The sequence below is a fragment of the Hoplias malabaricus genome, chromosome 6 (genome assembly GCF_029633855.1).
Source record: "Hoplias malabaricus isolate fHopMal1 chromosome 6, fHopMal1.hap1, whole genome shotgun sequence".
Taxonomy (NCBI): Eukaryota; Metazoa; Chordata; class Actinopteri; order Characiformes; family Erythrinidae; genus Hoplias; species Hoplias malabaricus.
In genome coordinates this window covers 11111951-11133488 of record NC_089805.1, presented here as the reverse complement: position 1 = coordinate 11133488, position 21538 = coordinate 11111951, and the positions used below count along the sequence as shown (strand labels likewise).

Here is a 21538-nt window from a genome sequence, read left to right as displayed (position 1 = left end):
AAACTGTCCACAGGTGTGAGTGTGTGAGTGACTGGGTGAGTGTGTGATACTGTCCACAGGTGTGAGTGTGTGAGTGACTGGGTGAGTGTGTGAGTGACTGGGTGAGTGTGTGAGTGACTGGGTGAGTGTGTGAAATTGTCCACAGGTGTGAGTGACTAGGTGAGTGTGTGAGTGACTGGGTGAGTGACTGGGTGAGTGTGTGATACTGTCCAAAGGTGTGAGTGTGTGAGTGACTGGATGAGTGTGTGAAACTGTCCACAGGTGTGAGTGTGTGAGTGACTGGGTGAGTGTGTGAAACTGTCCACAGGTGTGAGTGTGTGAATTTGGTCGGCTGCAATGGAGGAAGTTTACCAAATGGTGTCTGCCCTCCAGAGTTAAATACCTCATTTTCAACCTTGTCTCAGCTGAGATCTTTGTGAGCCCTGAAGTGGTTCTTCTACGTCAATCACACATCGCAGTTCTACAGTAATCTCAGCCCAATGCCACTTCTCTGTTCACTCAGGGCATATAAAAGAGAAGATCTTTTCTGAGCCTTTCACACTGCTCTCATGCTGACCTCAAAGAGCGTGTTTTTGGGTTCCATTAGCGCCGAATAGTAGCTTGATTGCGGAGCTTAGATAAAGACCACAGCTTCTTCAGCTTCTTCAGTTATTTATTGTTCTGCCCTTCAGTTGCACTGGGGAGAAGCAGGAAGGATTCAGTGTGCTCTAGCCACAGGCTCAATCATCTCATCAAATCATATCCCTCTTTATGTGGTTGTGGGAAGAATATTATAACATTATTCCGCCAATTTGCACACATTTCTACCTTGTCATTTGAATTAAAGTAACACTAGGTAGTACTTTTACTGTAAAATTAGAGCTTTAAAATTCTCTTCTGTATTGTAATAGGGAGAATAGAGCGTCTGACATTGCTACTCTGGGCTCAGCACTGCAGAAACTGCACTATACACCTTTTGGAGGTAGCAGTGCTCATCTAGAAATAAGCAGAATAATCTCACAATAATTAAATAATAAGGGCTATTAACTTTAATATTAGATGGGATGATAATTTAGGGGGGGCAGTTGTGGCCTGGTGGTTTGTGAACTGGGCTCATGACTGAACTGCCCTTGAGGAAGGCACCTAACCCCCAACAGCTCCCTGGGCACCATGGTTAGGGCTGTGGTTGGGGCTGCCCCCTAGTGTTCACTAGTGTGTGTGAATGTGGGTTTCACTGCACGGATTGGGTTAAATGCGAAGACGAATTTCCTCTGTGTGCAAGCACCATGGCCAAGTGATTCGAGTGTGAGCCATGGTTAAGCTGTAGTGCAGTTGGTGGAGGGCACCATCTCCATCTTGTTCCTCGTCTCTCTGGCGTCCTGCACCGGACACTCACTGGACGTCTGGCAGTGGAAAACCTGCTTGTACGCCTGCCGGAAGTTCTCGGACAGGAAGGCGTAGATGATGGGGTTGACTGAGGAGTTGCTGTAAGCCAAACAGTGGGCAGCCACCCGGAAGACGAAGGACGCCTGGTTCAGGGGGAAGGAGCCGAACTCCACCCAGAGATGAACCACATGATGAGGCAGCCAGGAGAGGCAGAAGACCACCACCACCACCAGCACCGTCTGAGCAGTCTGAAAACAACAGGACGAGACAAGGGGAGACAGGTGAGATCCAAGGAGGTGGGATTGGAGGAGTTAATGCGAGATGATGCAAGATGGGAGGACATGAGGCGAGATATGATTAGATGAGGGAAGATGAGAAAAAATAAGACAAGACTAAAAGAGTTGAGATTAAATGGGATGAGACAAGGTGAGACAAAACAAGAAGAGATAAAGCGAGACGATACACAAAAAGACAAGGCGGGACAAGGCGAAACAAGGAAAGACAAGATGAGATAAGACAAGATTAGAGAAGTAGAATGAGATAAGATAATAGAAATCAAGACGACACATGAGGAAGATAAGATAAGACACCACAAGACAAGAAGGAGGTCATGAGACGTGATGAGAAAAAATAAGACGAGATTAAATTAATGAAAAATAAGGCTACATTAAAAAAACATAAAATGAGAGAAGATAAAACAAGTTGAGACAAGATGAGATAAGACTAGGTACATTAAGCCTATTCCAGTTTGCTGATTAGTGTGTTAAGCCTCTGTCGCTCTAAGTAGGCGGGGCCAGTTCAGGGGCAGAGTCAGCTGTGATTGGCTAACTGACCAACCATAATCACACACCAAAATATATGCAACATCTAACCTTTACATTTTTTTAAAGCCCTCAGTGCCACTGCTGGATGGAGAATAGTCCACCAACTATCAACATCCACTACCCTCATCCAAAAGTTACATAGTGCAGTTTCTGCAGTGATAAGCATGGAAGAGCAGCACCACACTTTGAAAGTGCAACTTAAAGGTAAAAATACGGTCCCTTTAATGAATGACTCTCAGAAAGACATGTGACTCAAACTGATTCCTGTGTGATTCTTTAAAGCTCTCCATGGTCTGTGTCCCTCTCACCTTCTTCTTTGATGCCTCTGACTTCTTCGATACGTTCCTCAGCTTTTTATGAAGGTGATTCAGCACCTGCAGACACAGACACAGCAAGGGTTAAACACTACCCAGCCACCTTGTTCCTGCCCTTACTGTCCACTTTATCAGCTCCACTGACCACACAGGAGTACGCTGTAGCTCTACAGTTATAGACTGCTGCCCACATGTTGCTCTGCATACTTTATTAACCCCCTTCTTTTTATTCTTCAAGACTCAGGACCCCCACAGAGCAGGTGTGATGTGGTGGTGGATCATTCTCAGTGCTGCAGTGACACTGACGTGGTGGTGGTGTGTTAGTGTGTGTTTTGCTGGTGCGAGTGGATCACTTTACTGACCTTGGCGTAACAGAAGGAGATGAGGATGAGGGGGAGCAGGTATCCGAAGATGAAAGTGATGACCACGTAGATCTTCTTCTTGTTGTCAGGCCACGCTTCCCAGCAGAAGGTACTGTTCCCATGGCCCTGTACGATGCTCTGGTACTGCGCCACAGGCACGGCCATGCCCAGAGACAGCGCCCAGATCACGGCCACGGCAGCCAGCGCGTGCCTCAGCACACGCACCGAGGATGACTTGCGGCAGTGCACGATGGCCACGTAGCGGTCCACGGACATGGCCGAGAGCGTGAAGATGCTCACCAGCATGGACACGGTGAAGAAGTAGTGGATGAACTTGCAGATGAACTCGCCTAGGACCCACGAGGGCAGGACGTAGACGGTGGCCTGGAAGGGCACGCAGAAGAGCAGGTAGGACAGGTCAGCGATGCTCAGGTTCAGGATGAAGACGTTGGTGGTGCTGCGCGTCTGTCCGCGCACGCGCCTCGCCAGCACCGTGATCACCAGCGAGTTTCCCAGCACGCCCAGCGCGAAGATCAGCCCGAAGACCAGCAGTGTCACCACGTTATCTGCACCGACCGCATGTGCCTCCAGACCCACCTCCGGGAGCGCTGTGCTGCTGCTGTTGTCCATTCTTCTATGTTTTCGCATACATACAAATAAATAAACAAACAACATGATGTGTTTCCAAATGGTTTTGATTCTATAGATTATTAATAAGCACAATGTCAAAAGAAGCTCAACAAAATAAACAAAACATGATTATTTTATTTCAGTTGTATTTGATTTCTTAACTGAGGAATAGTGTAACTTACAGACATCATCAACATCTCACAACAATCTACAGGACCTCCTCTCTCCAACCACACCATGGGCATTGAAGTCTGACTCAGCAGAACAATCAGGAGACCTTCATCTATCAAAACAGCCAGGGACCACCAGGCTCCAAACACCACCCACCATCATAACATCATCATCACCAACATCATTTTCATCATCACCATCATCTTCATCATCACCATCATCATCTTTATTACCATCATCATCTTCATCATCATCACCATCACATCATCACCAACATCATCACATCATCATCTTTATCATCATCACCATCATCTTCATCATCACCATCATCATCTTCATCATCACCATCATCATCTTCATCATCATCACCATCATCTTCATCATCACCATCATCATCTTTATCATCATCACCATCATCTTCATCATCACCATCATCATCTTCATCATCATCACAATCACATCATCACCAACATCATCACATCATCATCACCATCATCATCTTCATCATCACCATCATCATCTTCATCATCATCACCATCATCTTCATCATCACCATCATCATCTTCATCATCATCACCATCACATCATCACCAACATCATCACATCATCATCTTTATCATCATCACCATCATCTTCATCATCATCACCATCATCTTCATCATCACCATCATCATCTTCATCATCACCATCATCTTCATCATCACCATCATCATCTTTATCATCATCACCATCATCTTCATCATCACCATCATCATCTTCATCATCATCACAATCACATCATCACCAACATCATCACATCATCATCTTCATCATCACCATCATCATCTTCATCATCACCATCATCATCTTCATCATCATCACCATCATCTTCATCATCACCACCATCATCTTCATTATCACCATCATCATCTTCATCATCACCATCATCATCTTCATTATCACCATCATCATCTTTATTATCATCATCATCATCTTCATCATCACCGTCATCATCTTCATCATCACCATCATCTTCATCATCATCATCATCACATTATCATCTTCATCATCACCACCATCATCATCATCATCATCTTCATCATCACCATCATCACATTATCATCTTCATCATCACCATCATCACATCAACATCTTCATCATCATCATCATCTTCATCATCACCATCACCATCTTCATCTTCATTATCACCATCATCATCACCATCAACATCATCTTCATCACCATCATCAACATCTTCATCATCACCATCATAATCAACCCAATTTCAAAGCCAGGAAAGTGTTAATTTCCTCGTGGATCTCACCTGTAAGTCTCCTGTCACCATTCTCTGAGCATTATGCCTTTTAGGGGTAGCCGGGGGTCACTTGGCACGTGTCCATATGTCACCGGGGTAACAGAGTTAACTTTAGCCTCTCGCGCCGCGCATCTTCACCGTCCTCTCACCACGAAAAAACAAACAGACAACAAACAAACAAGAGAACACTGTTTCGTGTTCTGCTCCTGGGTCGGTGCGCGATTCCGCGTGTGACAGAGAAGTTAAACACTCTGGTCATTCCCCATACAACACACGCACACACACACACAAATATAGCCCAGAAACAAAAGCAACAGCTCAGGTCCGCGCACAGAAACTCAGAAAAGAGAGAGAGAGAGAGAGAGAGAGAGAGAGAGAGAGAGAGAGAGAGAGAGAGAGAGAAAGTGTCTTGTGTCCGTTCACGAGTCCACACTCGGGTTCAGGTGCCTCTCGCGCTGCGCTTCTTCTCTCCCCATTAAACAAACAAACAAATAAACAACGTCTTCGATCCGGATCAAATCACACAAAGTCTCCAGCTTTGATCGAAAGTTTAGGAGCTGTTCAAAACACCCCAATGTTTTTTTTTATATATTTTTTAGGTAATCAACATGCATTAATAAATAACTTTAATCAGAAAAGAAGCCACACAAACAGGCGCGCGCACTGATTCACGAGTCCATACTCGGTGCTCGAGCTCGTGCCCGTGCGCTCGCTGGAGTGCCGTCACGCGCGGGTCCTGATGAGGGAGCAGCCTGTGACTCTGTGACGGAGGGAGGAGGAGGTGAGGATCTGATGGAAGTGCGTCCTCTGTAAATGTCCAACGCATCCCAGCCTCCGCTTTACCGTAAATACAGTAATAACCTCCCCAACGGACCCCGAGGGACACGCACAGCCAACGACACACAGTGAGGCACAACAGCACCCTCTGGTGGAGCAGCTGCTAAAAGTGAGTGAGTGAGTGTGCCTTAGTAGTTGTATTACTGTCATTTGAATAGTTAGTGCATCAAAACAATCCCACAATGCATTGCAAAAAGTAGTGTACAACCTATGTGCACTAGTAGATAGAAGATTACCCATAATGCACTGCAATGTTTGGCAAGAAACCTAGATGAGGTAGTGTCTGACATTGCTAACTGTCCTCCTGAATCCAGTGTACTATAAAAGTACACTATATAGTGAATAGTATGAGGTAGAGTGAACATGGAGCTATTTGTGACATAAATGTGAGCGACTGAGTGGGTGAGTAAGTGAGTGAGTGAGTGAGTGAGTGAGTAAGTGAGTGAGTGAGTGAGGAAGTGAGTGCTTGTATAAGTCAGTTAGGTATTGAGTCAGAAAATACATGAATGGAAGATAAGTGAATGGGTAAGTGTGTATATGAGAGAGTTAATATGTATGAGTGAGTGAGTGAATGAGTATTTGAGGTTGAGTGAATGAGTGGGTTTGAATGTGAGTGAGTGGATCATTTACGAAGAGAGATTAGTCTCAAAATACTTTACAAACGTGTAAATGTTAATCCACAAATTAAACACAAGTCACAAATATGTTTCACTGTTCACAAATGAACACATCCCAATCTGTGTCTCACAGTCTGCAGTTTGTACAAATTCATTCATTCATTATCTGTAACCGCTTATCCAATCCAGGGTCCAGAGCCTATCTGGAATCATTGGGCGCAAGGCCGGAATACACCCTGGAGGGGGCGCCAGTTCTTCACAGGGCAACACAGACACACACACATTCACTCACACCTACGGACACTTTTGAGACGCCAATCCACCTACTAACATGTGTTTTTGGACTGTGGGAGGAAACCGGAGCACCCGGAGGAAACCCGCTGCGCCACCGTGCCGCCCTGTACAAATACAGTTACATTCATAATGGCTTTCATAGATATAACATACTTTATGCGAAAATAAACACATTCGTTTAAATTTACATTGCAAATATTTGTAAAGTTGAAGTCTCGAATTTAAAATTTATTTGTAAATTGTTGAATCTGCGTTTGTGAATCGAGTCACTCACGTGTTTTCTGTGACGTGCATTTGTTCATTTCCTCTCTCGGGTTTTTGGATTTTGAGACTTTCCTTTCGCACTTCACCCGCTCCAAATACAAATGCAGCCTGATCCACAAATGTGGCCAGCAGGAGAACAAGCCCCCGCTAGGTGGCACTGTTGTTTTAGGACGTGTGGGGACAACTTAAATGGAGACGCATTTGTGCAATATTTAATGTGGAAGATCGAACAAAATGCCGCCCAAACCACTGAATTCAGCTTCATATCACAGACAGTTAGGAGGGGGATCACTGAGGAACACGTGAAGGTGCCCTAAATTCAACGACGTTAACGTCCAGCAGAACCCTAATTTCGCTGCAGAACAGTGTTGTCAAATAAAATACTTTAAATTCATCCCGTATTTGGACACTAAACGTGGTGTTGCGTACTGGACTGATACGGGATGAGATGTGTGTCGTATTTTTGCGATTAGTCTGTTAAAACGGGTGATTTGTTTCAGACAGACACCCTCAGACTGAGGGCGGGTACCCCACGGCTCTTAAACAGAATATGCGCTTCTCATTGGTCAACACTTTTATTTAGCCAATCAGCAGCCAGAGTTAGCTGTCTATCATTTACTGCGACAGCCAATGGAGTCATAGTCCCGCCTACAGGGGGTTGTTTTGCTGCGGCCCTGAGAGGAACAGGTCAGTCCTGAAACACTGGTGAAAACAACAGTTCCACCTAGCGGGGGCTTGTTCGCCTGCTGGCCACATTTGTGGACGTTAACAGATGCACGTTACGGAAAATACGTGAGTGACTTGATCCACAAACGCAGATTCAACAATTTACAAATACATTTAAAATTCGAAACTTCGACTTTACAAATATTTGCAATGTAAATGTAAACAAATGTATTTATTTTCGCATAAAAGTATGGTGCATCTATGAATACAAAAATATATATATTTATGAATGTGGCTGTATTTGTACAAACTGCAGACTGTGAGACAGAGATTGGATTGTGTTCATTTGTGAACAGTGAAACATATTTGTGACTTGTGTTTAATTTGTGGATTAACATTTACGCATTTGTAAAGTATTTTGAGACCAGTCTCTCTCCATAGTCATAATATATAAAAGTGAATGACTGAGAATATGAGTCAGTGAGCGAGTGAGTGAGTATGAATGAGTGAGACGGCAGGCTTATGAATGAATGATTGAATGAATATATGAGTGAGTGAGTTTGTATGAGTTAGTGAGTGAGTTGATAAGTTAATGAGTCACAATGTGTTTGAGTGAGTGACAGAGTGAGTGGGTGAGTATGCTTATGAGCAAGTGAGTGAATGAGTGAACATGAGTGAACGTGCGTGAGTGAGTGTTATGTGAGTTATGTTTAAAATTAAATGACTGAGAATCTATGCAGTAGGAACAGTGAGTGAGTGAGTATGAATAAGTGAGACAGTAGGTTTATGAATGAGTGATTGAATGAGCAGGAGTGAGTGAGTCTGAATGAGATAGTCAATGAGTTTATGGATTAGTGAGTCACAATGTGTTTGAGTGAGTGACTGAGTGAGTATATGAGCAAGTGAATGAATGAATATTTATGAGGTTGAGTGGATAGTGATATAAAGTTAATTCATTCATAAGGGGCAGTAGCTAGAGTGTGGAGGTGTGGAGATGGACCAGGACATGGTTGTAATGTTGTGGCTGGACAGTGCACTTTCCTCTGACTTCGCTCTGCTCTATTCAAGTGGGTTATGCTTTGTTTAATCACACGAGAACAATCTGCAGAAAGATGAATAATTACATTCATAAATAAATGAAAGGTCATCTCCGAAAGGTCTGTAACTGAAAAGCTCTGGAGTTGGATTTTTGTAATGCTTTTTAAAAGTAAATGTTCAGTTTTCAAAACGCTTCATGCTAATTATTTTTTTACATTTTAAATCTGCCTGTGAATAACTCACGTTCTTCTTCTCCTCAAATGCCTTTTCAAAACGCAGGGCTTCTGACACTGAGCACTTGAAAGCATGAGAAGAAAAGCTCCACAGCTGCATCACTTTTAAGCTTGGAGTTCTTGACGGGGGTTCGAATGGAGCTGTGGAGATGAAAAGGCTGAACCTGACCATGTCTGAAGCAACCAGCCGAATGCAGTCAGCACAGAAGACTCTCATTCTGTTTTAAACTCATTAAATGAACATCGCGTGAGAGAGCAGCAGCTGGAGAGGGAATAGCTCTGTGATTTGCATCGTAAAATGCCCATCAGTCCATGGAAGCTATAACGTAAATCTCAAATTCCATTCCGATAACAGCTAGGAAGATATTGGACGCCAGGACGACCCACTATTTACAGCACTGTGCAAAAGTTTTAGACGCCTGAGAAAATGAGATTTAAAAAGCTATTTCCTCAAAAATAAAAAACAAAACACCGCCCCTCTCTCTCATTATTAGAAAAAAAACAATCCCATTATTTCACTGAGTGTGACATTGAGTGTGTGAATGTATCGGTTTAACCCTTTCCACATCTAAGCTGGGGACAGTCCAGGATTATTTGAGGTTACAATCCCTACTTTTACTGGTTAATAAATGCTTCATTATGTCAGAGTCGGACCATCCTATGCGCTCACTACACACGCTTTCGGTTCCACCTTAAATGCTGCCGCGATATTCACACAGTCACTAGCAGAACTAAACTACAGCATCGTTTAAGGTGACTCAAAGCTTCAAGCTGGATGTAGCTTTTATAGAATTAGCCAAAAAAATAAGGGAGGATGCTAGTGGAGAGACATTTTACACAATATTCATTATAGTCAGAAAACATGGGATAAAATGAATCGTTCTGACTCTGCTCCGCTTCTGAAGTCAGTGCAGAGACTTTAGAATGACCCCGCCTCCTCTGAGTCTGTCCAATCGCAGCTCTGGACCTGCGTTTATGTGAGAGCGTAAGGCTGAGGTTAACAGACACAACGAGAGCACTAAGTAAAAATGAAGAAAACCAAGTGAAAACAGCTAAAATCCAGAGCTTCTGCTCCTCGCTCCTCACTGCTGTGTGCTTGGGGTCGGGGTGAACAGCGAGCGGCTCATTATCATTTAAAGGAACAGGTGCTGGACACTGGAGAACACTGCTGTGGGGCTTTGACCAAAGCAGGTCACATACATTTCATTAAGAAACAGAACTGTTTTCCCTCGTGGAGAGGGGACAGAATGTGTCCCCTTTAAGGCTTTGTTTTTTCTCTACTGAGTCCTTCAGTTTTTTTGTGCTTGAGCTCTATCAGGTACTGATGTTGGTGAGGTACTGGTGTTACCATGGTGACCAGCTGCTTCTCTGGGACCAAAACAATCTCTCTCTCTCTCTCTCTCTCTCTCTCTCTCTCTCTCTCTCTCTCTCTCTCTCTCTCTCTCTGTAACAGAAACTTAGAAGGAGCTTATCATGTTTTTCTGGGTCAAGTGAATCACACAAAATGGACCTAAGACCCCTGATGTATAATGGAATAAAGAAAAACACTAACTCCGGGTTTTTGTGATGCAAAGCCTTATGTAAATATCAAACATTGTGAGATGTTTTTTTTCATTTTTAATACAGCTGTAATAAAAAGTTAAAGAGTTTAAATTCACAAAGAAAGTAGTCAATTAATTTTTTTAATTATTATTCTTTCTCATCATTGATTACTGGGAAGTGTATAAAAATATAATTGGGTCATTAATTATTGTGTAATTATTATTAACATTTTTTTTTCAGAAATTGCTTCATATTCTGACTCTTTCTCATCTACAACAAGAAGTAATTTAATTTAGAAATCTCATATTTACATCTTCAATGTCAAAACAAACAAACAAAAAAGTCCTGTCAAGGTGTTCCTCAGGGTTCAGTTTCAGGACCTCCAAGAACATAGGAAAATGGAATCTGAGGATTGAGCCCAGGACCCTGGAGCTGTAGTGTCACCACTTCCCCCTCGGGGTGGTGTAGTAATGCGCTCCACATATTTACATGTTTATCTCTCAAAGATGAAGACCCCTTATTGGAAAATATTCCATTCCTTTTCAGCACCACGGAGAGTGGCACATCTTCTACCTCCAAAATCCTCTTTACTGCACTTCAAATGATTCTCCATCTGAGCCTCGAGGAAGTGTTAATGAAAGCCTTGCGATGAAATCCAACTTCGTCACAGAGATACATTTCATCCCTTAATTATTCACACTCCACCAGATGTGAGCCTCTTCTGGACACCAGCTCTTTCTCTCAGCCCTGATGGATCCTTGGGGACGTAAACATGAGTCAGGTTCTTACAGTGAGAAGAGAAAGGAGGCTGGCATCAGCAGAAACGAGCCCCTGCTGGTGTCATTAACCAACTTTAACAAGTCCTGGTGTGGAATGTGTGGCTGTGGAGGAATACGTTGTGTCAGAACAAAGTCTTAAACCTGGTGATGGAGTTTTATAATCCTTACTACAAGCAAGGACACTTCAAAACAGGCAGATTAAGTGTCATCTCTCCTTTTTGATGAGGTCTCTTGGTGATTCAGGGTTGCAGACAGTCTCACTAGAAGGGATGAGTAGACCTTTCCATATCGATCCTTTATATGTTATGTAGGTCAGCCACTGGCCATAGAAAAACATTGAGGAATACAATAGGATGCTCTGGTTAAATGTCACACCACCTACACTCTTATACATAAAGGTGCTACAAACAGGTTTTTGATCGATGCCATGGAGGAACCTCTTTTTGTTCCATAAAGAACAAAGGTTGTTGGTTCGATCCCCAGAGCTGGCAGGTCATGACTGAAGTGCCCTTGAGCAAGGCACCTACCCCCTGCTCCCCACACGTTGTGGCTAGGGGCTGCCCACCGCTCTGTGCATGTGTACTCACTGCCCCCTGGTGTTCACTAGTTTGTGTGTAAATGTGTGTTTCATTGCACGGATTGGGTTAAATTCAGAGAACAAAGTCCTCTCTGTGCAGCACAGTGGCCAATAAAGTGATGCTAATTTTATCCATCCATTATCCACCGCTTATCCAGGTCCAGGTCGCGGGGAAGCAGTCCGAGTAAAGAAGCCCAGACTTCCCTCACCCCAGCCACTGCCTCCAGCTCCTCCGGGGGTATACCGAGGCATTCCCAGACCAGTCGAGACATGTAGGCTCTCCAGCATGTTCTTGGTCTGCCCCGGGGCCTCCTCCCCATTGGACATGCCCGGAACACCTCACCAGGAAGGCGTCCGGGAGGCATCCGAACCAGATGCCCGAACCACCTCAACTGGCTCCTCTTGATGTGGAGGAGCAGCGGCTCCACTCCGAGTCTCTCTCGGATGTCCAAGCTCCTAACCCTGTCTCTAAGGGAGAGTCCAGACGCCCTGCGGAGAAAACTCATTTCAGTCGCTTGTACCTGCGATCTCATTCTTTCGGTCACTTCCCAAAGCTCGTGACCATAGGTGATGGACTCTAATTGTAATGGTCCTTTAAAGGAACACTAGGTAAGATTTGAGGTTTTTGCTCCTGGGGCTCCCCCTAGTGTCATTCATATTTACAGCAGTTTACTGAAATCAGTGGAGCAGGGAGGGGGATGGTTTTGTACACTCCAAGAGTTACAGTGCAGTTTCTGCAGTGCTGAGCCCCGGCGTAGCAACAACAGAGGCTCTATTCTCCTTACAGCTCAGCGGAGCATCACAGTGATGATGTTGTCTGAAGCTGTACTTTTAAGGTCAAAGGAGCTCTATGCAATACCTTTGGGATGAGCTATGGTAAGTTTTGTAATCAACCATTGCACTGATGTTCAAGGGAAGGCTGAATGCCATCAGACGCTCACAGCAATCTACCAACATTTTAGAAGATTAGAGATTGTTGAAGGGGAATAAAATGTAAAAGCAGGTGGCCCACTGTTGCTCGTACAGGTGAATATTTTGGGAGGGTACAGAACGACCACTCCACCCTCTTCCAGCTGGGTCCCTGTGTACACGGCAGGCTGAGAGTCCCCACGCTGGTGTGGAGTGCTCAGGTAATGAATTTGAAATAAGTTTATTCCTAAGAGACTCGTTTGAGAAACATGATCCACTTCTCTCATTATGAGTCTGAAACTGCCTCCCGGAGCGAGTAGTGCAGAGTTGAAGGGTTATCTGGGGTCAGTCGAGTGAACACAGAGCAGTGAGATGCTGCAGAACTTCAGAGAAACAGCGGAGGGAGCGAGGGAGTAACACAACAATGTCCAAGAAAAGAGAGAGAGAGTGAGAGAGAGAGAGTGAGAGAGAGAGAGAGAGAGAGAGAGAGAGAGAGAGATAAATAGAGAGAAAGAGAGAGAGAGGGAGAGAGAGAGAAAGAGAAAAAGAGAGAGAGAGAGAGAGAGAGAGAGAGAGAGAGAGAGAGGAAGAAAGAAAGAAAGAGAGAGAGAGAGAGAGAGATGGAGAGATAAAGAGAGAGAAAGAGAGAGGAAGAAAGAAAGAAAGAATGAGAGAGAGAGAGAGAAAGAGAAAGAGGGAGAAGATAAAGAAAGCTGAGAAAGATAGTGTAAGTGGAAAGAGAGAGAGAGAGAGAGAGAGAGAGAGAGAGTAAACGTGAAAGAGAAAGAGAGAGATAGAGAGAGAAAGAGAGAACGAGAAAGAGAGAAAGAAAGAGAGAGAAGATAAAGAAAGCTGAGAACGTTAGTGTAAGTGGAAAGAGAGAGAGAGAGAGAGAGAGAGAGAAAGAGAGAGAGAGGAATGGGTAATGGAGACTATGGCACACATCCCACAAGACCAGCCATTTCAGATCCTCACAGTAATTCACCTTCATCTATGAGTGGTTTTAATCTTGTGGCTGACTGGGTTCTAAATATATAGAGGCAGCAGATGGAAGGTTACAACCAGCGATTCTAGAAGCAGCAGGCACGGCCATCTCCAGCCCCCCCCCCCCTCTCTCTCTCTCTCTCTCTCTCTCTCTCTCTCTCTCGCTCGCTCCCTCTCATGCTGTTGGGTTACCATGGACTCCAACATGGATGTGGTTCCCCTCAAGGGTTAATCACAAAAGTCAGGGTATAGATCCCAAACAGACCTGAGCCTAATTAAATCACATTGAAGACACAGAAGAAGTCCGCAGCTCTGTGGCTATGCATCTTCCTGTGTGGGTTAAATCTGATTAATGCTCAGGAATAACCAGCAGGACCCAGGGAGAGCCGACAGGCCGATAGAAATTGGTTTAGTGCCCTGCAGTTTTACTTGCTTTTACCAGAGAGCAACACACTGCGGAGCCAGATATCCCCCAGATTCGTTCTGAAGGATTGTGAGGGACAGGACATAAACATACAGTACACAGAAACATCAGACCTGACCTGATTATGTAGCTTTACAATTTAATATACAGATACAACACTGTGGAAGAGCCTGAGGTTTCCTGGGGACAAATGTCACTAGCACAAGGAAAGGGAAATGAAAACAGACACCCAGACATTTACAAACCCACTGTTAAATAATGGGACCCCTTCCATCCTTCGACTGGGAGAAGAACAGCCACAAAACAGCATGGGTCTGAAAGGATGTGGAGCATAAACCAGCAAACAGTGCTGTCTCCTGAGTTCAGTCATTCAGAGTGAACGGTCTTTGAGAAACCTCAGTTTTTAATCGGTGGTTCGTAAACGAACAGCGGTTTAATCCCAGCTCTCCCTGCGTGTGCCATCTGTAGATGGGCTAGGAACTCCATTACAGAGATCACAACCTCAGTAAAGCATAAAAATCTTTAGAATAACAACTGCAATTCCAAATAAAAAGCTAAAAAAAATTAGCTTCTCGGTCTCAAGGCTGTGTGTGTTGCTATGGTAATGCAAACAAAATTTTAATGTTGAGGCCACGCCCACACCATTCCCTGATGAGAGAATTTGGTGATTTTTGGAGTGTTTTATTATATTTCAGTTTGTGGTTTTTGTTCAAAGTTTCTGATTGCTTTACACAACACTCAGTTTTAGTATAATATAAAAAAAAAATGACACAGCAAGTAATGTCTCTGTCACAGCTCCGGGTGACTGTCTGTGCGGAGTGTGGTGTGTTCTCCCTGTGTCTGCGTGGGTTTCCTCCGGGTGACTGTCTGTGCGGAGTGTGGTGTGTTCTCCCTGTGTCTGCGTGGGTTTCCTCCAGGTGACTGTCTGTGAGGAGTGTGGTGTGTTCTCCCTGTGTCTGCGTGGGTTTCCTCCGGGTGACTGTCTGTGAGGAGTGTGGTGTGTTCTCCCTGTGTCTGCGTGGGTTTCCTCCTGGCGACTGTCTGTGAGGAGTGTGGTGTGTTCTCCCTGTGAATGCGTGGGTTTCCTCCGGGTGACTGTGTGTGAGGAGTGTGGTGTGCTCTCCCTGTGTCTGCGTGGGTTTCCTCCGGGTGACTGTCTGTGAGGAGTGTGGTGTGTTCTCCCTGTGTCTGCGTGGGTTTCCTCCGGGTGACTGTGTGTGAGGAGTGTGGTGTGTTCTCCCTGTGAATGCGTGGGTTTCCTCCGGGTGACTGTGTGTGAGGAGTGTAGTGTGTTCTCCCTGTGTCTGCGTGGGTTTCCTCCGGGTGACTGTCTGTGAGGAGTGTGGTTTGTTCTCTCTGTGTGTGCGTGGGTTTCCTCCGGGTGACTGTCTGTGAGGAGTGTGGTGTGTTCTCTCTGTGCCTGCGAGGGTTTCCTCCGGGTGACTGTCTGTGAGGAGTGTGGTGTGTTCTCCCTGTGTCTGCGTGGGTTTCCTTCTGGTACTCCGGTTTCCTCCCACGCTCCAAAAACACACGTTGGTAGGTGGACTGGAGACTCAAAAGTGTCCGTAGGTGTAAATGTGTGAGTGAATGTGTGAGTGTGTGTCGCCCTGTGAACGACTGGCGCCCCCTCCAGGGTGTGTTCCTCTCTTGCGCCCAGTGTTTTTGGGGAGTGTTTTTTTTTGCCCTGAACTCGACAAGGGTTATAGACAAAAAATATCTTCCCTGGGGCTTAAAATGTTAAATGTATTAAATTCCATTATTAAAAACTGCTGTGTAATTCTCTGATAATTATATGCTTTTATATATATTCCCTGATGCTGGAAAATAAATCAATCCCACCTTAATTAAATAAATGACAAATTAAACATATGAAAAGTGTGCTATCTGTGTTTATACAGGGTAATACTGTGGAGATTTCACATCACTGGGCCCTGTTTTACAATAACACATAAAAAAAAGATGTTTTTAACCTTTTAATATAAAATAATCTTTTCTTTTGAGGACACAATGCAACAAACAAGAGAGAATGTGAGGTGCCACAAAAGCCTCATTGTGCTCCGGCTCTAAAGCTGCATTCAGAGATGTGTGTTCTCTGTTGAAACTTGTGTCTCTTGCACTTTTCTGTTGCCTATAGACGCCGTTTAGACAAACACACCACATTCTCACATCAGCTCCTGTGTCTGCAGTTAATGGGTTCCTGCACTGGGTACTTCCTGTGGTTTTAATTGGCTGAAAAGGACATCGCTGTGGTAACCGAGTCGGTGACGTCACCGAGAGGACACAAAGACCACACCGTGTTTTTTTTTTATTCCTCAGACTGCAGCGCTTCCCTCTGTGTGATCAGGAAAGAAGCATCTGGATTCTTTCAGTAAAGGCTTCAGCTTCATCTTCTGATGATATTAGGAGCTAGTTTCTGGGAAATGTGCTGAAGCGTGGAGCAATGCCACGGAAGAACCACCTTGGGTTCCCTCTAGAAACCTTTCAGTGTGTAGTTCTTTATGGAATAATTATAATTAATAATAATAATAATTAGTTTCAAGTAATTTGACATAGAAAAGCTTCCAAATAACAGAAGAACCTGCCCCTAATCTAAACACAACCCTATGGCCAAACGTTTAGGGGCTGCAGGATTTTCTCCAGTGTAAAGGTCCCCACAGCAGTTTACAGCACTGTGTCTGTGATACTTCTTCACGTTCATAACAGACAGTTTGAGTTTATTTAGTGAAACAGTGCCCCCAGTGGATGGTAGTTAACTTAGTGAACATGAAACAACTGTGAGTCATAACATACATGTTATACTAAAATTACCTGCAAATGTTATACAAATATCTGCACTGCTTTTACTTTTCAGTGTTTATGGTCTAATATTTGGAGATCATCATCATATTCATTGCTGCTTAATCCATTTCAGAGTCGCGGTAATATTTGGAGGCAGCACGGTGGCGCAGCAGGTAGTGTCACAGTCACACAGCTCCAGGGACCTCCAGGGTCTGCGTGGGTTTCCTCTGGGTGTTCCGGTTTCCTCCCACAGTCCAAAAACACACGTTGGTAGGTGGATTGGCGACTCAAAATTGACCATAGGTGTGAGTGTCTGTGTTGCCCTGTGAAGGACTGGCGCCCCCTCCAGGGTGTGATCCCGCCTTGCGCCCAATGATTCCAGGTAGGCTCTGGACCCACCGTGACCCTGGATTGGATAAGCGGTTACAGATAATGGATGGATGGATGGTAATAATACGGATTATAAAGATGTAGGCTGAAACATTAGCTTTATTTTGCCTACACTTTTTACCTCATTAACATGCAATTCTTTCCTGTCTGCTTCAATCAGAGCAGAGACAAAACACTGCTGTCACACACCAACCTTAATTCTGCTTTTTTGCACAGTGAAACTCCAGTTGTTTTTTTGCATGTTCAAAAAAAAAAAAAAAAAAAAAAAGACTTGTTCCTGAAACGTCTGATTACATTAACTTTTTACATTATAACACATTACTTTATAATAATAAGTTATTATTGAGGAGGAAAGAGCCTTGCATTAACAAAGCAAAGAAACATAGAACAATGTATACATTCAGATGGTTCTTTAAGGTGTCACTGTTCTATACAAAACCTTTGGTTTTGTTAAAGAACTCTAGATGAATTCGAAGCTATTTCTTAAAGGTTTTATGTAAGTTTCATAATGGTCTCTACTGGATAATTCATTCAAATGTCCATCAGGGAACATAAAGTGCTTCTTTTAAAGTGTACAAGGGAAATGAAAAGATAAAACATTATTTTACGGGTTTTAAGGACTAAACACTGAAATTTCCAATCAATAGCAAATAAGCTGAAACTCTAGCACTGAGTGTCATCGATTCTGAGCATTAATCAGTGATCAATAACACACAGAGCTCTGTGAGCACACTGTGGTGTCTGATCTCAGTGTGCTCCAGCTCTGTCCTTATTGCCCCCTCTGGCTGGTAAACAAGGCCATGCTAATTCCCCTGTGATGACCAGCCAGTGATTCCATCAACACTTGGCAACCTCTTCCAGCGCTGGACATAAGCATAAAGCCGCTGTTTGTTTTATGTTACAACAATATCATCCCCTCCGTTTGGCAGCGAGGAGCTGTGTGGAGACTTTTTACGAATGTATTTACGGTGTGATTGTACCATAAACACACGGTTTAATGCAGCAGACAGGACTGTAATTCAGTTTAATCACATTAAATATAGTAGTAAACATTTAGCACTGTTTTCTACTTGAGAATAGCATGGGTCCTGGGCTCCCCCCACTGTACAGAGTCGAATTCATTTTTACAGCACTGTTCTGAAATCAAGGGAGAGGCGGAGTGAGAGGAATGGGGGTGGGGTGGGGTTGGGTGCTTTCTTACCCTCCTGTGAACATTACATACATTACATACAATGATTTTGAAATAATACAGAGTGTTTCTTTAAGGATGAGTACAGCCCAAAATCTTTAATGTCAGTTGGTGCAACACTATGTGCAGATTTTTTAAACTATTAAAAAAAAGTTTAGTTATGAAAATTATCAATAAAAGTAAATGCTTGAAAATTTGGAAAAAAAATCTGATTTCCTTGAACGCCACAGGACTTTTATTCTGATACGTTTCCAGGAAACATCAGGCAGAATCGCTTTGTTAATTCATTGAGAAAACCTAATACAGCCCCATGGTGTAATGCCAGGGTCCACAACCCTTTAAGAAATGTTTACAAAATTTTTGTTTTTGAGTCAGTTTCCAAACTACAGCCCCATCTTCAACCCTGTGTCTTACTCTGAGCGTAATCCTAAACCTAACTCTAACCTTAACCATGAACCTGTCCTGATCTATAATCCTGAATCTTACCGCAGTAGTTCCCGAACTTCCCAAAGAAATATTTCATCCACCACCACCTCCCCAGCCTCCACCACCCCCCCCCCCACACACACACACACACTACGACACACACTGACACATCTTTAGCTTCCAGCCTCCACTGGAATTTATTTCAAACATTTAAAATCATGCAAATGTGCAACTTTATATAACGTGATAAATCACATTTACAGAGGAATTATTACAAGTGACATGCATTATGTATCTTCACCCCCCCCCCCCCCCTTTTTTTAGAGTGAGGCCATATGGTTCAAATCTGGCACCTTCTGTTTTATTAGTCAGAATAATTCAGACACCTTTACACAAGCCTCTACTGGTCTTTTACATCACTTTCTGTCAAACAAGAGAAGCCCTTTCCATAAGCTCCTTCAAGCTGTGGGTCAAGAGCTTGTAGAGTCTCATGAAAACGTGAAAACGTCCCCCCTCCACTTCTGTGGGCGTTATGCTCATGGTCCACATGCTTTTCATGGTTTTGGGCCATCTCCTGTGTTTGTGTCCCACAAGCTGGACTCCATGGACCTTATTGTTTCTCGTTCTGTCCCTTTCACCCCTTGCTACTCAACAAAGCTGGCGGTCTTCAGCGTACAAGGCCCTCGCAGTGGACTCTGCCCACTCCCTGCATTCCTGCCCCTATCTTAGAAGCGCTTGTGGGCGATATACAGATAATAAGGCCGCTGACCAACAGATGATCTTCTGTAGGAACTGTAGGGTGAACAAGCGTTGTGTCCTGCTCCATTTATAGAGCCACGGACAGGGCTATAAAAGCTGACGCTTTTGGCTCAATGAGGGACACACCGCTCTGAATAAACAGAGAGCTGTGCCTCGGCTGAGACACTGCTTCAAAAAGCTGCTATGAAAGTGTGGTACAATCCATGCTTAAAAACATATTGACACTGTTTATAATTAAGATAAGTCCAAACCGAATGCAATGGAGTGCACTGAAGCAGCTGCACATGACCACACTCAAGGTCACACATGAGTTTTGCTTCTTTAACACCTTCCAGTCTTCTGGCAACACTTTACACCAAATGTTGCACGGTTTCTATGAGGATTTGATGGCTTCCCATCACATAAACATCAGTAAGGTCAGGTGCTGATGTTGGAGGATTAGTTCTGGATCACAAACACTACCCCGACTCATCCTCAAACAGCCAGCACAGGACTCTGAATGTGGTGACTTTAGACCCATGTGCAGCTGCTCCTGAGTGTCCCGTTTCATTCCCTGCTTTTCTATAGAGTTCATAGAAGCTGTGGTTCACTTTTTGTGTTTTTCATCTTGCATGACCTGGTCCTGATCAGGGTCACGGTGGGTCTTACCTGGAGTCATTTTGTAGAAAAGACAGAGCTGTACACCCTGGACAGAGCATCATCACACACTTACCCAGTCACACACACACTCACACCAGTGGACTTTTCAGTCACACACACACACACACACACACCAGTGGACTTTTCAGTCACACCCACACTCACACCTGTGAAACACTGTTGAAAAGCCACTGTCACCTGGAACAGTCTCCCAGACTTCAAATGTAGACTAAAGACCGTCCTGTTCTGTGCCTTTGAGCAGCACTGCCCTTAGAATCACACTTCAGCCTGCATTTGAATTTTTTCTAATTTATTCTATTTCTTTTACTTTCTAGTTGAGTACTATTTTAGTAAATGTTTTATATATTTTCTTTTATGGCCTTTATATATGAATTTGTTTTAATTCTTAATTAATTTGCTTTTAAATCAATATAATCTTTAAAAAGTTCAATTCTTCTTTGGTGTTTATTTATTTATTTTATATAATGTTTATAGAGCACTTAGGATTACCACTGTCTACAAAAGGTGCTCTATAAACAAACTTGCCTTGCCTTGCCACCTACCCCCATGTGTTTGAACTGTGGGAAACCCACACAGACACAGGGAGAACACAGCACGCTGAGGCAGGACCTGAACCCACAACGCCAGGACCCTGGAGCTGAGAGGCAGAGACACCACCTGCAGTACCGCTGTGCTGCCAGCAGGGTTTTAAAAACACTGTATAAATGGTGTCCTTCTGTAAAGGTTTATTTCCACTATAAAAAGTGATTCTCAAAGTTCTCAAAGCCATAGAATTCAAGCAAAGTTTCTCCCTTTAGAAACTTTATTCTGAATGAAGTGAAGCTCAATGTCCTTGAAAAACCACTACCATTGTGTTACACTTTCACAGTGCGTCATATACCTTCTGGAAATCTTTACAGTGGAGGTTATAGAGGAAGAGAAACAGGTGTTTGGGTTAAAGAATCACAAAGGGCCTTGTGCTCGTAATATTTCATCCTTCAACCTTCAACAATCATTTGTAGAGGGGGATATAAAAGGATACGGATCTTGGTGACAATAGAGGAATTGTTTTGGGCCTGATTTGCATGGGGCTGTGGCTCTCTCTCTCTCTCTCTCTCTCTCTCTCTCTCTCTCTCTCTCTCTCTCTCTCTCTCTCTCAGAGACAGGGCCTTGTTGTTGTCATTGGGGCTCGGTCAGGACTGGGCAGATGTGGAGGAGAACAATGAACGTTCC

The 21538-nt window shown here is 43.9% G+C and overlaps 1 protein-coding gene across 1 annotated transcript; it reads right to left on the bottom strand.

Moving 5' to 3' along the window:
• Positions 1-1295: 1295 nt before the first annotated feature.
• Positions 1296-3495, bottom strand: galr1a (galanin receptor 1a). The gene is made up of 3 exons (XM_066674176.1): positions 2866-3495; positions 2498-2563; positions 1296-1613 (listed from the first exon to the last, which is right to left on the bottom strand). Exons 1-3 carry the CDS (start codon positions 3493-3495, stop codon positions 1296-1298), a joined length of 1014 nt encoding a protein of 337 aa, XP_066530273.1.
• Positions 3496-21538: the final 18043 nt, after the last annotated feature.

What these genes read in the sequence shown, in the direction of transcription:
- galr1a (XM_066674176.1), bottom strand. Translation starts at nt 3,495, where the DNA reads ATGGACAACAGCAGCAGCACAGCGCTCCCGGAGGTGGGTCTGGAGGCA. An exon ending in TCTCCTTCTGTTACGCCAAG is followed by an intron (nt 2,564 to 2,865) that starts GTCAGTAAAGTG and finishes CTGTGTCTGCAG; the next exon opens with GTGCTGAATCACCTTCATAA. An exon ending in CAGAGGCATCAAAGAAGAAG is followed by an intron (nt 1,614 to 2,497) that starts GTGAGAGGGACA and finishes TGTTGTTTTCAG; the next exon opens with ACTGCTCAGACGGTGCTGGT.